This window comes from Physeter macrocephalus, chromosome 7, assembly GCF_002837175.3.
Source record: "Physeter macrocephalus isolate SW-GA chromosome 7, ASM283717v5, whole genome shotgun sequence".
Taxonomy (NCBI): domain Eukaryota; kingdom Metazoa; phylum Chordata; class Mammalia; order Artiodactyla; family Physeteridae; genus Physeter; species Physeter macrocephalus.
The window spans coordinates 35,510,143-35,526,031 of NC_041220.1; the positions used below are offsets into that span (position 1 = coordinate 35,510,143).

The window sequence follows — 15,889 nt, forward strand, 5'->3', positions numbered from 1 at the left end:
TTCTCAAAGAACCAGCTTTTAGTTTCATTGATCTTTGCTATCATTTCCTTCATTACTTTTTCATTTATTTCTGATCTGATCTTTATGATTTCTTTCCTTCTACTAACTTTGGGTTTTTTTGGTTCTTCTCTAATTGCTTTAGGTGTAAGTGTAGGTTGTTTGAGATTTTTCTTATTTCTTGAGGTAGGATTGTATTGCTGTAAACTTCCCTCTTAGAACTGCTTTTGCAGTTTTTTTCCTGTAATTGATATCTAGTTTCATAGTGTTGTGATCAGAAAAGATACTTGATACACTTTAAATTTTCTTAGATTTCCCAAGGATTGATTTGTGACCCAAGATATAATCTATCCTGGAGAATGTTCCATGAGCGCTTGGGAAGAAAGTGTAGTCTATTTTTTTTTTTTGGATGGAATGTCCTATAAATACTAATTAAGTCCATCTTGTTTAATGTGTCATTTAAAGCTTGTGTTTCCTTATTTATTTTCATTGTGGATGATCTGTCCATTGGTGAAAGTGGGGTGTTCAAGTCCCCTACTATGATTGTGTTACTGTTGATTTTCCCTTTTATGGCTGTTAGCATCTGCCCTATGTATTGAGGTGCTCCTATGTTGGGTGCATAAATATTTACAATTGTTATATCTTCATCTTGGATTGATCCCTTGATCACTATCTAGTGTCCTTCTTTGTCTCTTGTAATAGTCTTTATTTTAAAGTCTTATTTTGTCTGATATGAGAATTGCTACTCGAGCTTTCTTTTGCTTTCTATGTGCATGGAATATCTTTTTCCACCCCCTCACTTTCAGTCTTTATGTGTCCCTAGGTCTGAAGTGGGTCTCTTGTAGACAGCATATATATGGGTCTTGTTTTTGTATCCATTCGGCCAGTCTGTGTCTTTTGGTTGCAGCATTTAATCCATCTACGTTTAAGGTAGTTATCGATATGTATGTTCCTATTACCATTTTCTTGATTGTTTTGGGTTTGTTATTGTAGGTCTTTTCCCTCTCTTGTGTTTCCTGCCTAGAGAAGTTCCTTTAGCATTTGTTATAAAGCTGGTTTGTGGTGCTGAATTCTCTTAGCTTTTGCTTGTCTGTAAAGGTTTTAATTTCTCCGTCCAATCTGAATGAGATCCTTGCTGTTGTTTTTTGCCTTTGCCTTACTGCTTTTAATATTTTTTCTTTGTATTTAATTTTTGATAGTTTGATTAATATGTGTCTTGGTGTGTTTCTCCTTGGATTTATCCTGTATGGGACCCTCTGCGCTTCCTGGCCTTGATTGACTGTTTCCTTTTCCATGTTAGGGAAGTTTTCAACTGTAATCTCTTCAAATATTTTCTTAGACCATTTCTTTTTCTCTTCCTCTTCTGGGACCCCTGTAATTCTAATGTTGGTGCGTTTAATGTTGTCCCAGAGGTCTCTGAGCCTGTCTATGAATTCTTTTTCAGGTAGACTGCCTGTTTCCTCTTCAGTTGTTTGGTCTGGTGGGTTTTTACCTTGCTTCTTCATCTGCTGCATATTTCTCTGTCTTCTCATTCTTCTTAACTTACTGTGTTTGGGGTCTCCTTTTCGCAGGCTGCAGGTTTGTAGTTCCCATTGTTTTTGTTGTCTGCCCCCAGTGGGTGAGGTTGGTTCAGTGGGTTGTGTAGACTTCCTGGTGGAGGGGACTGGTGCCTGTGTTCTGGTGGGTGGGGCTGGATCTTGTCTTTCTGGTGGGCAGGACCACGTCTGGTGGTGTATTTTGGGGTGTCTGTGAACTTAGTATGATTTTAGGCAGCCTCTCTGTGTTCCTGTCTTACTAGTTGTTTGGCATGGGGCATCCAGCACTGCAGCTTGCTGGCCATTAGGTGGAGCTGGGTCTTAGCGTTGAGACAGAGATCTCTGGGAGAGCTCTCGCCAATTGATATCCCGTGGGTCCAGGAGGTCTCTGGTGGTCCAGTGTCCTGAACTTGGCTCTCCCACCTCAGAGGCTCGGAGAACCAAGACCCTGTCAGCCACATGGCTCAGAAGAAAAGGGAGAAAAAATAAAGAAAAGAATAAATAAATAATTTAAAATAATTATTAAAATAAAAAATAATAATAATAAAAAGAAAAGTAGAGAATAACCAAACCAGTAAACAAATCCACCAGTGTTAACAAGTGCTAAAAACTATAGTAAGATAAGCATAAAAATCAGAAACAAATCAGTCGCAGACTGCCAACCCCAAGTTTACAGTTGCTCGCAAAGTCTACCGCCTCAACTTTGGGATGATTCGTTGTCTATTCAGGTATTCCACAGATGCAGGGTACAGCAAGTTGATTGTGGAGCTTTAATCTGCTGCTCCTGAGGCTGCTGGGAGAGATTTCCCTTTCTCTTCTTTGTTCGCACAGCTCTTGGGGTTCAGCTTTGGTTTTGTCCCCGCCTCTGCTTGTAGGTCGCCCTCAGGCATCTGTTCCCACCCAGACAGGACGGGGATAAAGCAGCGGCTGATTAGGGGGCTCTTGCTCATTCAGGCCGGGAGGGAGGGAGGAGTATAGCAGTTATAATTGGAACACGGGACGAGCCTGCGGCAGTAGAGGCCAGCATGACGTTGTACCAGCCTTAGGTGTGCCGTGCGTTCTCCCGGGGAACTTGTCCCTGGATCACGGGACCCTGGCAGTGGCGGGCTGCACAGGCTCCTGGCGGGGTGTGGATAGTGACCTCCACTTGCACACAGGACTTTTTGTGGCCGCAGCAGCAGTGTTAGCGGTTCATGCCCATCTCTGGGGTCCGAGCTGATAGCCACGGCTCACGCCCTTCTCTGGAGCTCATTTAGGCGGTTACCTGAATCCCCTCTCCTTGCGCACCCCGAAACAATGGTCTCTTGCCTCTGAGGCAGGTCCAGACTTTTTCCTGGACTCCCTCCCGGCTACCTGTGGCGCACTAGCCCCCTTCAGGCTGTGTTCACGCAGCCAACCCCAGTCCTCTCCCTGGGATCTGACCTCGGAAGCCCGAGCCTCAGCTCCCAGGCCCCGCCCGCCCCGGCGGGTGAGCAGACAAGCCTCTCGGGCTGGTGAGTGCTGGTCGGCACCGATCCTGTGTGTGGGAATCTCTCCACTTTGCCCTCTGCACCCCTGTTGCTGCGCTCTCCTCTGTGGCTCCGAAGCTTCCCCCTTGACCACACCCCGTCTCTGCCAGTGAAGGGGCTTCCTAGTGTGTGGATACTTTTCCTCCTTCACAGCTCCCTCCCAGAGGTGCGGGTCCCATCCCTATCCTTTTGTCTCTGTTTTTTCTTTTTTCTTTTGCCCTACCCAGGTATGTGGGGATCTTTTTGCCTTTTGGGAGGTCTGAGGTCTTCTGCCAGCGTTCAGTAGGTGTTCTGTAGGAGTTGTTCCACGTGTAGATGTAGTTTTGATGTATTTGTGGGGAGGAAGGTGATCTCCACATCCTACTCCTCCGGCATCTTGAAGGTCCCTCCTCTCTTTTTCCTTTTTTAAAATCCAGGGTCCATTCAAGGACCATGCATTGCATTTGGTTGTCATGTTTCCTTAATTTTCTTCAGACTAGTATCCCCACCTTTTTTCATCTTTCATAGTGTCAATGTTTTAAAGCGTCCTAGCCAGTTGTCTTATAGAACATTCAGCGTTGGATTTTTGGGGGTTGCTTCCTCAAGTTTACATTCCTGTTAAGCATTTCGGGGAAGAGTACTAATTACTTGGTCGGTCTTGTGTCCTTATCATTTCATCACCTGAGGGAGGGACATAAATGTCAATTTGTCCCATTATTGACATTGCTCAGTTGAATCATTTGACTCTCTCCATTGTAGATAGTTTTCCTTTTGCAATTAATACATAATATGTGCTATGATAATTCGGGACCATGTACATTTCCTGTTCCCTAAGAATGTTTCACCCCATGATTTTGGCATCCATTGCTAATCCTTGCCTGGGATCAGTTGTTGAATTGATGGCTGCAAAAATGGTGATGTTTCTAATTATTTTGTTCATTCTACACTCTTTTTGAGCATCACTATGGATTCTTTGGTCCTTACCACCATTATTATTTTTGATGCTGACTTGTCCGAGATTTGCCTGATGGGAGCGCTGTGTGCCCATCATTCTTTGAGCACTTCCTTGCTTTCTAGTAAAACAGGATCTTCCAGGATCATCTTGTAGTTTGTGTCACCCAGACCCCAAATAAGTCATTTTTTTCCAAGATCTCCTTGTTCCTTTTAGTGGAAGTGATTTCCTTTTTTTCTGTCAAAATTATTTTTCATAATTTCTTTGTTTACGAATTACACAGGAGGAACGTTTTAGGAATGACTCGGTTTGCCCACTCGAAGAAATCCAAGGAGTCAGAACCCTTTGCTCTCTTCCTGCCTCGTTTGATCCCGGAGGCTGGCCTCGTGTTAAACTTCAGCGCCACTGCCCTGAGGAACAGCGTGGTGAGGGTCCTGCGTCTCTTCATCTCTTCATTTCACCCCAGCTCTTGGGTTTTTATGTTATCAGAGTATCGCCACCTTGACATACTGTCTCAGAGCCAAAATTAGTTGAAATTAAGTGACGCACGTATGCCATTCAGTGCTTTTAGGAGGGAGGTGTCAGAAGAACAAAGTAAGGAGTAAAACGCGTGAACAGACTGAAAGTGCTTAAAACAAACACGTTTTATGAAGTCTGTATTCAGTTCAGAATCTATCAGCTAAGAAAGTATTCAACTGCAACAACAGAAGGTCCTGACTAATGCGGGCTTCAGTAGGAGTGAGTGAGTTTGAAGTTCAGAGGGGAGAGGAATTGACTGGCTGATGGTTCGTGGTTAGATGCAGGTGATGCACTTTTGCAGGGGCATCTCAGGAGTGCTTCTGCCTTTCCTGCAGTCTGACTCTCCTTTCTGCACATCTAGGTGAAGTACTTTGTGGTGAAGAACCCTTCCTCATGGCCAGTCTCCCTGCAGCTCCTTCCTGTCTCCTTGTACCCGAAGCCCGAGGCAGCCGCGCGCCTGCTGCACAAATGGTAATGCCCAGCTGGTGAAGACCTTTCACGGGGTGTTGGGAGGTCCTGTTAAGACCCGGAATTATTTAACGTCCTTTGCGTTTTCCCTGGGAGCTGTGTGTGGATGTGCATGGGATCAGCCCGTGACCACAGCCCCCATCTCCTCAGTGCAGACCCCTGATAGCAATTCCCAGTTCTGGGTACTGTGTGGGTCTTGAATGTTACCATGTCAAGTCCAGGGCCCAGCAGAGTGTTCTTTTCTTGTCAGGGAACCTTTACAATCATGATGTTTCACATGTACTCCTAAAATTTAGAATTGAAATCACGGTGACCTCTGGGCAACACAAGAAATGAGTTTAGCGGTTCAGTGCATTTTAACCTAGTGTTGTTATAAAAATATGATCATAGTTCACGTCTGTTACATCTTCTTTTTGCACAGTAGTCACAGTTTCACTTAGAATGTTTCCTCTTCTGGCTCAGTGACACCTGCCCTCATCCCTGGGTCTCAACTTCAGGACTCCTGATGTTTTGGACCACATGAGTCTCTGTTTGGGGTGGGGGTAGGGGCGTTCTGTGCTTTGAAGGATGTTTAGCAGCATTCCTGGCTTCCACCCAGTAGGTGCCAGTAGGACCTCCCCAGCTGCGGCAACCAAAAGTGTCTCTAGATGTGGCCAGATGTCCACTGGGAGATAGAACTGTTCATGGCTGAGAGTCACTTCCTATCGGGTTCCATAGCTGTGAACCATTTGGGGAAAAAAAAAATTGCTTCATATTGGGAGCTTTTGTCACCATATGATGTTTTACATTCTGTGCTGCCAACATGATTCATTCAACAGTATTTATTGAGCTCTTACAACATGCCTGGTACAGTGTGGGGGGCTGGGACACAGCAGTGACAGGTCGGGGTGAATTGGGTCTGTGTGCAAATAAATGCATATGTATCTGTATGCACACTCATGTTCTTTCTTTCTTTCTCGGTGATCTGAATGCTATTTTAAACATTTTTTTCTTTATAGGTTTGGCACCGATGTGCAGATGATTAATTTCACAACTAGTGAATTCCAGCTCACCAAAGCTTGCCCTTACCAGGTAGGATGTCATCTTTAAACAGAAAAAAGAATGCTGACAAACTAGACACATAGCATATGGGCCTCACTGATTTGTGTTTCAAGTGTCTTTATGTAATATATGTGGCTCTCTATTTTTATATTTTAGGAGTTAAGTATACATAACAGCTTTTTCCAATTAACTAATGCAGCAGGAGCCCATGGTTCATGTGAGCCTGTAAAGCATTTTAATTTGATTATTTAGATTCATGTGAGTGAGGAAATAACAATTGAATCAGAGCTATGTAGAAAACCATAAAACTCGAATCCCAGAATTTATGATTCTCTTAAGATTCCTTGGCCCCATCAAATTCTTTTAAGGGCAAGATAAGGTAAAAACAAATACGTTAAAAAGAAATCTTCTCTTACTAAACTGGCTTCATGTTTTTAGCAGATCACCCATGTCTGTGATAGTCACCTGCTCTATAAAAAAGGATTTCTGGGAGTCGAGCCTCCGGGGCCTCATGAGGTCTCGCATAAATACCCAGGGAGGGAGTAAACATGTCACGTGGCGAGGACATTGCTTGACTGGGAACTGGCAGCCTGCTTTCTGAGTTTTCACGCAGTCGTTCTGTGGGTCACTGGTATTCTGTGCTTGAGATCAATTAAAAATGAAGCATCTCTTAAAAAAATACACACACACAGACACACATATGCATGTCACTGTGGTTCTAATACACACACGTATTCAAATGCCTTGGGTATTTTCTTCTTTCTCTACCCATAACCCTCCAAAGATACACTGTTGGCTCTAGATTAACTTGAAAGAGGGGGGCCAACCTCCAACTGTGAGTTAGAACAAATCAAAGCAAGCTTTTAAGTGGATTTTTAACAGAGAGTTATTTATAGTAAGAAACACGCAAGCAGTAACGCTCCTTTCCCTTTGTCAGTGGTCTAGGCAGCAGGGTCTTGTGTTAGCAAGCCTGTCCTGCCCTGTCCCTCTCATTCCAGGCAGTCTCCCAGGACTGTTGGGAGGTAAATAAGTCCAAAATGCTAACAGGTATTTTGTCCCACGACTATTTAATCACATGTAATTTGAAATTCCAAAAATAATGCCAGTTTCTTTTACATGTCAGTGTTCTATTCAGATTTAAACAAATGGTGCAACTCGCAAAAAGTTTTTAACCTGTGATTGAAGATTTTCTCCGAGAATGTTACACCTTTTGTGACAAAGGAAATATCACCATTGTTAATTTATTACACTGACAGAAAGAATAGTATCAATGACTCTGAGACACTACAAATTTAACTTAAAATTCTTATTAGCATTCTTTGTCATATAAGAAAGGCCTACATTTTTGTTTTGTTGGTTTATTTTTAGAAATGCAGTTCCTTTGGCTAAGAGCATGTGGAATTGGACATTCAAAGTTCCAAATCCAGGCTCCTCCATGTAGTCCTGGGTAAATTATTTAACCTCTCCAGGTCTCCTCTTTTTCACTCATAATAATGTTTGAAGATTCTGTAGGTTTATAGAATGCTTAGCATTTTATATACCTAATTATATTCCAGAGCCTGGCATATAAGAACTATTTTATTTAATAATTGGTGCTGTTGTTATTATGCTTTTAATACCCTAAATCGGCAGCTTTTTTTCAACATTCATATGTGTATAAAGCAGAATTCCTCCCTTCATGAAGTTTATAATTTTAATGAAAATGAATCAAATACCATCACTGTTTCTTCTTTCAGATGGTATGGGAAATGCGAGCAATAACTGAGGGATAAAACAAATTTAAAAACTAAAAATATAGAAAAGAGAAATATTATGCATACTACATGGTTACAGTTGTAAAGAATTAATAAATTATTTTTAGTGAGAAGGAGCTAGAAAAAACATTGGAAAGAGGGAAAGTCTACCACAGTGATGAAGAACAAAATCTTGAATATTAAATTTAGAACACAAAATTTATTCAGAGAAAGTGAGAAATCTTGGGGAGAATAAAGGAGGATATGAATAAATAAAGATCTTTCTCCCAAATGGAGAAACTAAATGAAGATGGTTTCTTTATAAACTTAATATTAAAGAGAATTTAGGGTTGTCCAGCAGTGGACAGGTGGTTTGGTCAGATCCCTGTAGCATTCAAGCAGAGGCTATTGCTCTGTCTTCTCGGTAATGTTTTCCATCCAAAGCATCTTTGCATCAAAGGCCTGTGGCCCCAGCTCCCACCTGGTCCAGGTGGCAAGTCCCCTTTCCAGCATCCGTGTCAGATTGTCCTGCAGCCTCTGCCTATGCTTCTCAGCCGGGCTCGGGAACTTTTGATGGGTGTGAACTCTCGCGGTAAACAAGTTCCACAGGTTGATTTGGGTGGTCAGATCCAGACGTTAAAGAAACAGCAGTCATGTTTATGCATTTTAATGAAGATGGAATCTTGTTCTCTAGGAGTTAATTGCATTTATTAATGACTTGCAGGATGTGCATTCTGAGGAATCCAGGTTTGGCATCCTCCACTTACATTTGCAGCCTTTGGAAAGGAAAAGGGTTGGTGTAGTTTTCACACCAGCTGACTATGGAAAAGTCACCTCCCTCATCCTAATCCGGTAGGTGTGTCCCTTTCTCATTGGCTGGCTGACTCTCTTTCTCTCAAGAATCTCTTTAGTTAAGAGGTGACGTTGACTCACTCAGGCCCTCAGTGATGAGCTGTGTCCAAGGGTAGGAGAGGCAGTGGCTGAGGAGAGCGGCTCCCTGAGGCTCCACACTTAGGCCTCCTGTGTGTCAGGTTTCTGCCTTGTACCGTGGGGAGCATGTGCCCACCTCTCCAAGGGCAGCAGTACCCTTCCCGTGGCATCTCATCTACCGTCACAGAGGGCAGAGCACACACGTGAACACACACACACACACACACACACACACACACACACACACACATCCACACTTTTCTGTCCTCAGCTCAGAAGAATAATTGAAACACTGCCATATATGTTTTTATTCCGCGGTGTTTGGATTTACACTGTTCTCATGTCTGTCTTGCTTCTGGAATTCTCTGTAGCCCCAAAGGACAATGGAAAAAGTCCTTAGTTGAGCCCACTGGCTTGTTTTACTTCTTTTCCTTCCTTTTAAATGAACAACTATTGGCAGCTGATTTAAGCAGCTAAATGTTTTTCATTCTGAATTTTTTTTCCTCTTTACTCTTTATTGAGAGTCTTCTTTCAAAAATTTACAGTAAATACAGATCTATGTTGAAGCTCTCTTTGCATTGGTGAGACTTCTAACACAAATTTAATTTTTTCATTAATGACGTTTTAGTTATATATATTTTTTAAGCTTTTCCAGTGTCATATCAGTTGGCAATGACTTTCTTATTCTGGACTTCCTTTAATATATGAGTTTGTTCTTCTGCAAGTGAATGCTGCTAAAAAGAAAATGCACTAAGATGAAGTTCTTAAAAGAGTCTGCTTGTTCATTGTAAAACAACTATACACGCCCCCTGCCAAAAAAAAGAAGTACCCATAAAGCACTCATACTGCATCCATGGTTGTCTCCAAGAAAAGTACGTTGGCGACTGTTTGAATTATAAGCTGAATTAGCCACTTTTTTCCATGGAACACCATTTTTACTTGAAAGGATGATTAGCAGAAAAACTATGGTTGTTTCAGACTCAGGTACTTGGCAAACGTTTTCTTGAAAATGAACAAAGTGAGCCTGTCACTTCAAGGGTAGTGTTTGTTGCCAATGATAAAATTTGAGCATTCGCGTGAAAAGTACAGTTTTGGAAAACTTGTATCTGCCACTGTGAGCTTCATAGCTTCTCAGTACTTAAAGTGCTTTTCTGTTAACCACAGTGAGGATATTAATAAATGTGATTTTTATAAGTATAATGAAATGTGTCAACATTTGGAAGATTTGCATATCACAGTGAACAGTATTTTCCAAGAAACTAATTATGATAATCCAAAAATCATCCCTGGTAAAATGTGCAAGATAGACCACTGGATTTTAATGTAACAAACTATGAAAATTCATTAACATAGTTTCAGATTTCACATCGTAAAGAACCTTCAAGAGGCTTCACTTGTTGAATATTGGTGTTGTATCAAAGATTTGCCACATGGATAACTAAGCCCAGGGAACTGTATTCAGTACTCTGTAATGACCTATATGGGAATAGAATCTCAAAAAGAGTGGATATATGTATATGTATAAGTGATTCACTTTGTTGTACAGCAGAAAGTAACACAAGATTGTAAATCATCTATACTCCAATAAAAAATTAATTAAAGTTAAAAAAGAGACTGTTTTGTTAAGCATTATAAGTAATGCTGACTAGAACAAACTAATAACGAATGTTCTAGTAAGCATTTTAGTGCTCTGCTGACAACGTGTGTCCTTTTAAACCCATTCTCTGTTGAAGAACTAAGGTCATGGGAAGCGTAGAGATAAGCTTTACCTCATCCCAGCTTCCCAGCCTGTGCCAGGCTTGAAAAGAAAGTCTCAGTTTTTTATACTAGTTAATTTATTTTTGGTGGTTTCTGTATTGAGAGACACCATATTTTTCTGTAAACAATGTCACTCATCTAACACCACTTTAAAGGCTTTTAAGTGGTTCAATAAAGGTTTTAATCCTTTAGATGAAGGTGTAAAGATATCTCAGTGTATTTTGCTTCTGGGGTTTACCTTAATGGCAACTGACTTTCAGTGCAGTCTGCATCATTTAAACATCATTTCCACTGAACTTTCCATCCTAGGAATCCTGATTTCAGTTAATGAAAAGGCAAAAGCTAGTCTGAATTACTATTTGACTAGTAAGAACTTGAGTAGATACATGCTATTTGTAGGATGCTATTTTAAATCTTTGGTTCAAAAGATAGGGTAGGATTTCATTTCTAGAATTATCCCTAAGGAAGAACTTCTTACAATCACAATTACTATGAAAACTCCTTAATTCACCCTATAAACAATTTTTATCAATTTGTCTAAATTTGTTAATTTTTCTTTGTGGCCCCCCAGTAGTTTATTCCTTCACTTTTTGTCTCTTGGAGGTCTGATCACCACCCTGGTGCCTGGTTAGAAAAATATAGGTTTCCATTCTTGGGTGGAAACTGGAGAGCGATCATGATCATTTGCTCGTTCTTGCCCACTCAGCTTGCCTTGACTCTGCCGGGCTTGGCAGCTTCCATGCTCTGAGATGGCGGGAGATGCCACACTATTTAAACTGAGTTTTTTCTCAAAACTTAAAAAATTTTGTTTTGCTAATTAGGAATATTTAAATTCAAGTGCATTGTATCTTGTGACAACTCTATTGCAGTGCATTTTTATTTGCATCTCCTTTCTCTGTAGGAATAACTTGACTGTTATCGACATGATTGGTGTGGAAGGATTTGGAGCAAGAGAGCTACTGAAGGTGGGAGGGAGACTTCCTGGCACTGGAGGTTCACTGCGCTTTAAGGTGCCCGAGTCCACACTGATGGGCTGCCGGAGACGTGAGTCCCTGCGTGTAGTCCGTGTGTGTGGTCTGTGTATGTGGCACTTGGACAGGACAGGCTTGGTGCCAAAGCAAAGAGCAAAAGGAGATATGAGAAGATTCTTCTAAAAATTTACAGTAAATTCATTGTATTGACGCTGATAATTAAATCAGGCAAACATTTGAGCATATGTAGGCTGGTACCACTTGATTAGAAACGATAGCCTGAGATATTTAACCCAACTTAAATAATAGATATGGGGGGAAAAGTATAATGTTAAGGTACCAGTAGAGTGTCAGATATTTAAGATAAATAGTGTGAAACTGTTAATTTGGTTATCAGTTACCTAATCCTAAAAAATCACACCAAAATGATAAGTAGAGAGAAGGCTGAAGGTGAGCTAACCACCCTTTTGTAGTAATGGAAATGTTCTACGTCTGTGTTGTCCAGTACGGCAGCCACTCGCTACACGTGGCTAATGAGTGCTTAAAATATAGCTCGTGTGACTGAAAAACTCAGTTTTTAAATTTATTTAATTTAAATTTAAATTTAAGTAGCCATATGTGTCTAGTGGCTACTGTATCAGACAGTGCAGATTTAGAAATTTGTTTAAGTGTTCCATTAGAAAATTCTAAGTTTTGCATGTATTTAAATTAAATGCTTTTAAACTATTTATATTAGTTCCAAGAACTTCCTTAAGAACTAAGCCAAAAATAAAACAATAGATGTAAAATGTTTTTGGTAAATTCTGTCTTGTTTTCCTGTTATTATTTTTAATTTCAGGAACACACTGAAAGCATTTTAGTGTATGTTTCCTATGGAGAAAACTGATTGGTGAAACCATTGGATAATTTGTAGAGCTATTTTAACGCCTGAATTGTAAATTTTTTTTGTTTTAGAAAACTATGCTAAGTGAGCACTGAGTTTGAAAAGACTGGCCATTTTACATTCAAAATCTTCATCAGAGTGTTCATTTTTTTTCATTCATTCATTCACTCATTCATTCAATAGTTTAGAGTTGCCTTGAAAGTTAGAATTATGGAGGAGTATAAACCGTAGAACCAGATAAAATGTTAGTCCTAATATGGAATAAATTGTGGGTTATAAATTTATAGGAATATTTTAAAAATTGATACTTCTTCCTTTTTTAAACTCCCAACATGAAATGTGCTCTCGTTATTTGCAAGGATTTAACTATTTACTACCTCTTAATGTAATGGGAGTTTGAACTGTGTTTCTAGTGTCCGTGATGGTTTTACACAGAAGCACAGACACCCTCCTAACTGGTCCTGTTGGGTGTGAATGAGGCTGCTGGGGCACAGGGTGCATGGTGGGTGCATGGTGGCTCATGGTAAATCCAAACTATTAGGCTTCTGAGAAGAATAAACTTTTCACCTTAACCTTTAATAAGTAAAAGGACAAAGAAGAGATTTTGGTTACTTTTGGTACGTAGGCAGATCATTTAACTTAAGAAAAACCTTGACTAGTTAAGTATTTTTATCATATTCTGGTAGTAGAATCTAGAACCGTTCTAGAATTTAGCTAGGAATCATGCTTTGAGCTTGTATTGAATTTTTTTACATTTTAATCACGTAGATCATGGTTTGTGGATTCAGTAAATGTTGATTCAGTAAATTATTTTAAATAAATTTTTCAGTTCATCTGTACTAAATATCACTTTTCATCCTCACTAGAACTGAAAGACAGCAAGCAAATTTTATCAATTACAAAGAACTTTAAGGTTGAGAATATCGGACCACTTCCTATAACTGTGACATCTCTGAAAATTAATGGGTATAATTGCCAAGGTTATGGATTTGAAGTTCTAGACTGTCAGCAGTTTTCCTTGGACCCCAACACATCCCGGGACATCAGCATTGTGTGAGCATTGGACTTTAACCTCATTTCACTTTGCGGTCGCATTTACTATATTGTGGGGAAAAACTTTTTTTCATTGGTAAGATGTCTTGAGTTGTTTTCATGTTAGTATTTACCTTGCAGAAGTAAGAAATTCTGCTGCCATTATGATTATTTTGTTTTGTGCCTAAAATTAAAACCATCAAAGTTCACAAAGATGCCTTTTGCTATCAGGTTTACTCCAGACTTCACCTCTTCCTGGGTCATCCGCGAGCTGACTCTGGCCACAGCAGCAGACCTGGAGTTTCGCTTCACTCTCAACGTAACCCTCCCTCATCACCTGCTGCCTCTGTGTGCGGACGTGGTTCCGGGACCCAGCTGGGAAGAGTCGTTTTGGAGGCTCACCGTCTTCTTTGTCAGGTAAGCTGCCACCTTCTCCACTGTTCCTCCCTCACTGAGTGGAGACACCATCCAGCCAAGTTGCATGGAAATGTATATTGCCCGGTGGGATCAAAGCATATGAATTGACTGGAATTTTGACATTTGTGAAGTAGACAGAGTAGTTCCTGGTACGCTTGAAGAGAATTTACTATTCTCTAAACTAATTGTAGGAGAGTCATAGGACCTAGGAGTGTAATGGACAGTTGTGTTCCATATATGTTCATTGGCAGTCCCGGTGGAAGATGTGAATGTTATACGTAACATTTAAGATATACGAACATCATCTGTGACATAGGATGTGTTATTAGCTCAGTGCAACGGTAGTTTGAGATTAGAAGACTAGAATGACCCTTTGAAATGTGATTTTATCCTGGAAATGTCTTTAAAAATTGAACTGGTATGTCAGAATTATAAATATTCACATTTTCAGAAATAGTTTTTTTGAATCTTTAAGAGATGTCAGAAATTGTGGAGTCATTCCATATCCATAACATATGGAATCTTAATAGCATTTCTTTAGACTTTTCCCATCGATTGATTCACTGCTCTTCTGTAGGGGTAGTCTTTTTTTTTTTTTTTTTAATTTTTATTGGCATACAGTTGATTTACAGTGTTGTGTTAGTGAGCTAGTCTTTTTGATGCCAGTCACAACCGGGCAGTAATGAACCCCGTTGCTTTCGTCCTCAGTTTGTCCCTGTTGGGTGTGATTTTAATAGCCTTCCAACAAGCACAGTACATTCTGATGGAGTTCATGAAAACAAGACAGAGGCAAAATGCCAGCTCCTCTTCACAGCCAAGCAATAGTCCGATGGATGTAATCAGCTCCCATTCTCACAAGTAAGAATTCCTGTAGTGTGGGGAGAGGGTTCTCACCTTTGGTATGGCTCATTTCTGATTTTATTTTAAGGTCATATACATTTTGGTTCCAAATTTGTTTCAGTACAATTTTCTTTAAGTCACTGTGTGACAGCTACACCATTTCTTTTATTATAAGATAGACTTCACGTAAGGACTTAGTTTATAAAACTCCCAGAGCTTTAGAAGAACGAAAGGTGAGAACTCCTTGGCGTACCCCAGACTGTTCCCTCTTTCTCATGGAGTTAGAAACAGAGAGGGAGAGGTTTACTTGGTTTGTCTTTATGTTAAATGTTTTTCTTCTTAAATCCAGAAGCAATTGCAAGAACTTTCTCGATACCTACAGCCCCTCCGATAAAGGTCGAGGGAAAAGCTGCCTTCCGGTAAACCCCCCGCAGAGCAGGATCCAGAACGCGACGAAGAGGAGCCCGGCCACCTACAGCCATTCGCAGAAAAAGCACAAGTGCTCGGTCTATTACGGGAAACACAAAGCCAGCGCAGCCGTCGCCGGCAGTGCCAGCGCCCCAGCAGAGGACAAGCAGGCCTCGGCCCCAGGTGGCTCCCTGGCTGCTGCTAAAGAGGACGCGTGCCCTGCTGGGATGGGCGAGACCTGGGTGGGCCTCAAGTACACAGGTGCCCTAAACGTCAACCTGCAGAAGAATCTAACTCTTCCTCAAAACTTACTGAGTAAAGAAGAAAGCACACTGAAAAATGCAATTGCTGTCAGTAATACTTCTTCCGAATGTCATGTGAAGGAGGGAGTACAGACATGTATGTTTCCTAAGGAAACGGACCTTCAGATTTCAGAAAACATAGCCGAGCTCAAGGAGCGAGAGGTCTGTCCTCTGAAGACCCCTAAGAAACTACCTGAAAATCACTTGCCGAGAAATTCACCTCAGTGCCAGTCAGACTTGCCAGAAATTTCCAGGAAAAATAATGGTAATTTTTCCATCCTCCTTGGTGACTCTTCTCTCTTGTTTGTCTCCAGTCTGTTCTTAGCGGAATTTGTTCCCATCTATGACTTTAGTTTGAACTGTGGCCACTGAATTTTTAGTTCACACACAAAGTTTTATTAGCAAAGGTATAAATGTTGAAATACCATTTCTAAGAAGGAAAGTTTAGGACGGGACACCAAGTTTTTAGAGCATCGTGGTTAAGAAGTTTACTTTTTTCAGTCCGTTCATTAGAATGATGCGAATATCATATTGTATTGTTGGAATTTATGGACACCTCTTCCGAAGTATCTTTTTTTTTTTTTTTTTTTTTTTGCGGTACGCGGGCCTCTCACTG

At 40.8% G+C, this 15,889-nt stretch overlaps 1 protein-coding gene across 9 annotated transcripts in view; it reads left to right on the forward strand.

Annotated features, from left to right (window-relative positions):
- Positions 1-15,889, forward strand: part of TMEM131L (transmembrane 131 like) — a 162,842-nt gene that overhangs the window by 114,931 nt on the left and 32,022 nt on the right. For 8 of the 9 annotated variants that reach the window (XM_028491800.2, XM_028491799.2, XM_028491796.2 and 5 more), the window contains 9 exons: positions 4,255-4,396; positions 4,852-4,961; positions 5,957-6,029; positions 8,457-8,584; positions 11,322-11,464; positions 13,141-13,327; positions 13,538-13,723; positions 14,432-14,581; positions 14,913-15,538. In XM_028491800.2, the coding sequence (XP_028347601.1) occupies positions 4,255-4,396; positions 4,852-4,961; positions 5,957-6,029; positions 8,457-8,584; positions 11,322-11,464; positions 13,141-13,327; positions 13,538-13,723; positions 14,432-14,581; positions 14,913-15,538 (1,745 nt within the window). The remainder of the gene's footprint in view (positions 1-4,254; positions 4,397-4,851; positions 4,962-5,956; positions 6,030-8,456; positions 8,585-11,321; positions 11,465-13,140; positions 13,328-13,537; positions 13,724-14,431; positions 14,582-14,912; positions 15,539-15,889) is intronic. The other variant, XM_024126617.3, reaches the window with a different exon arrangement.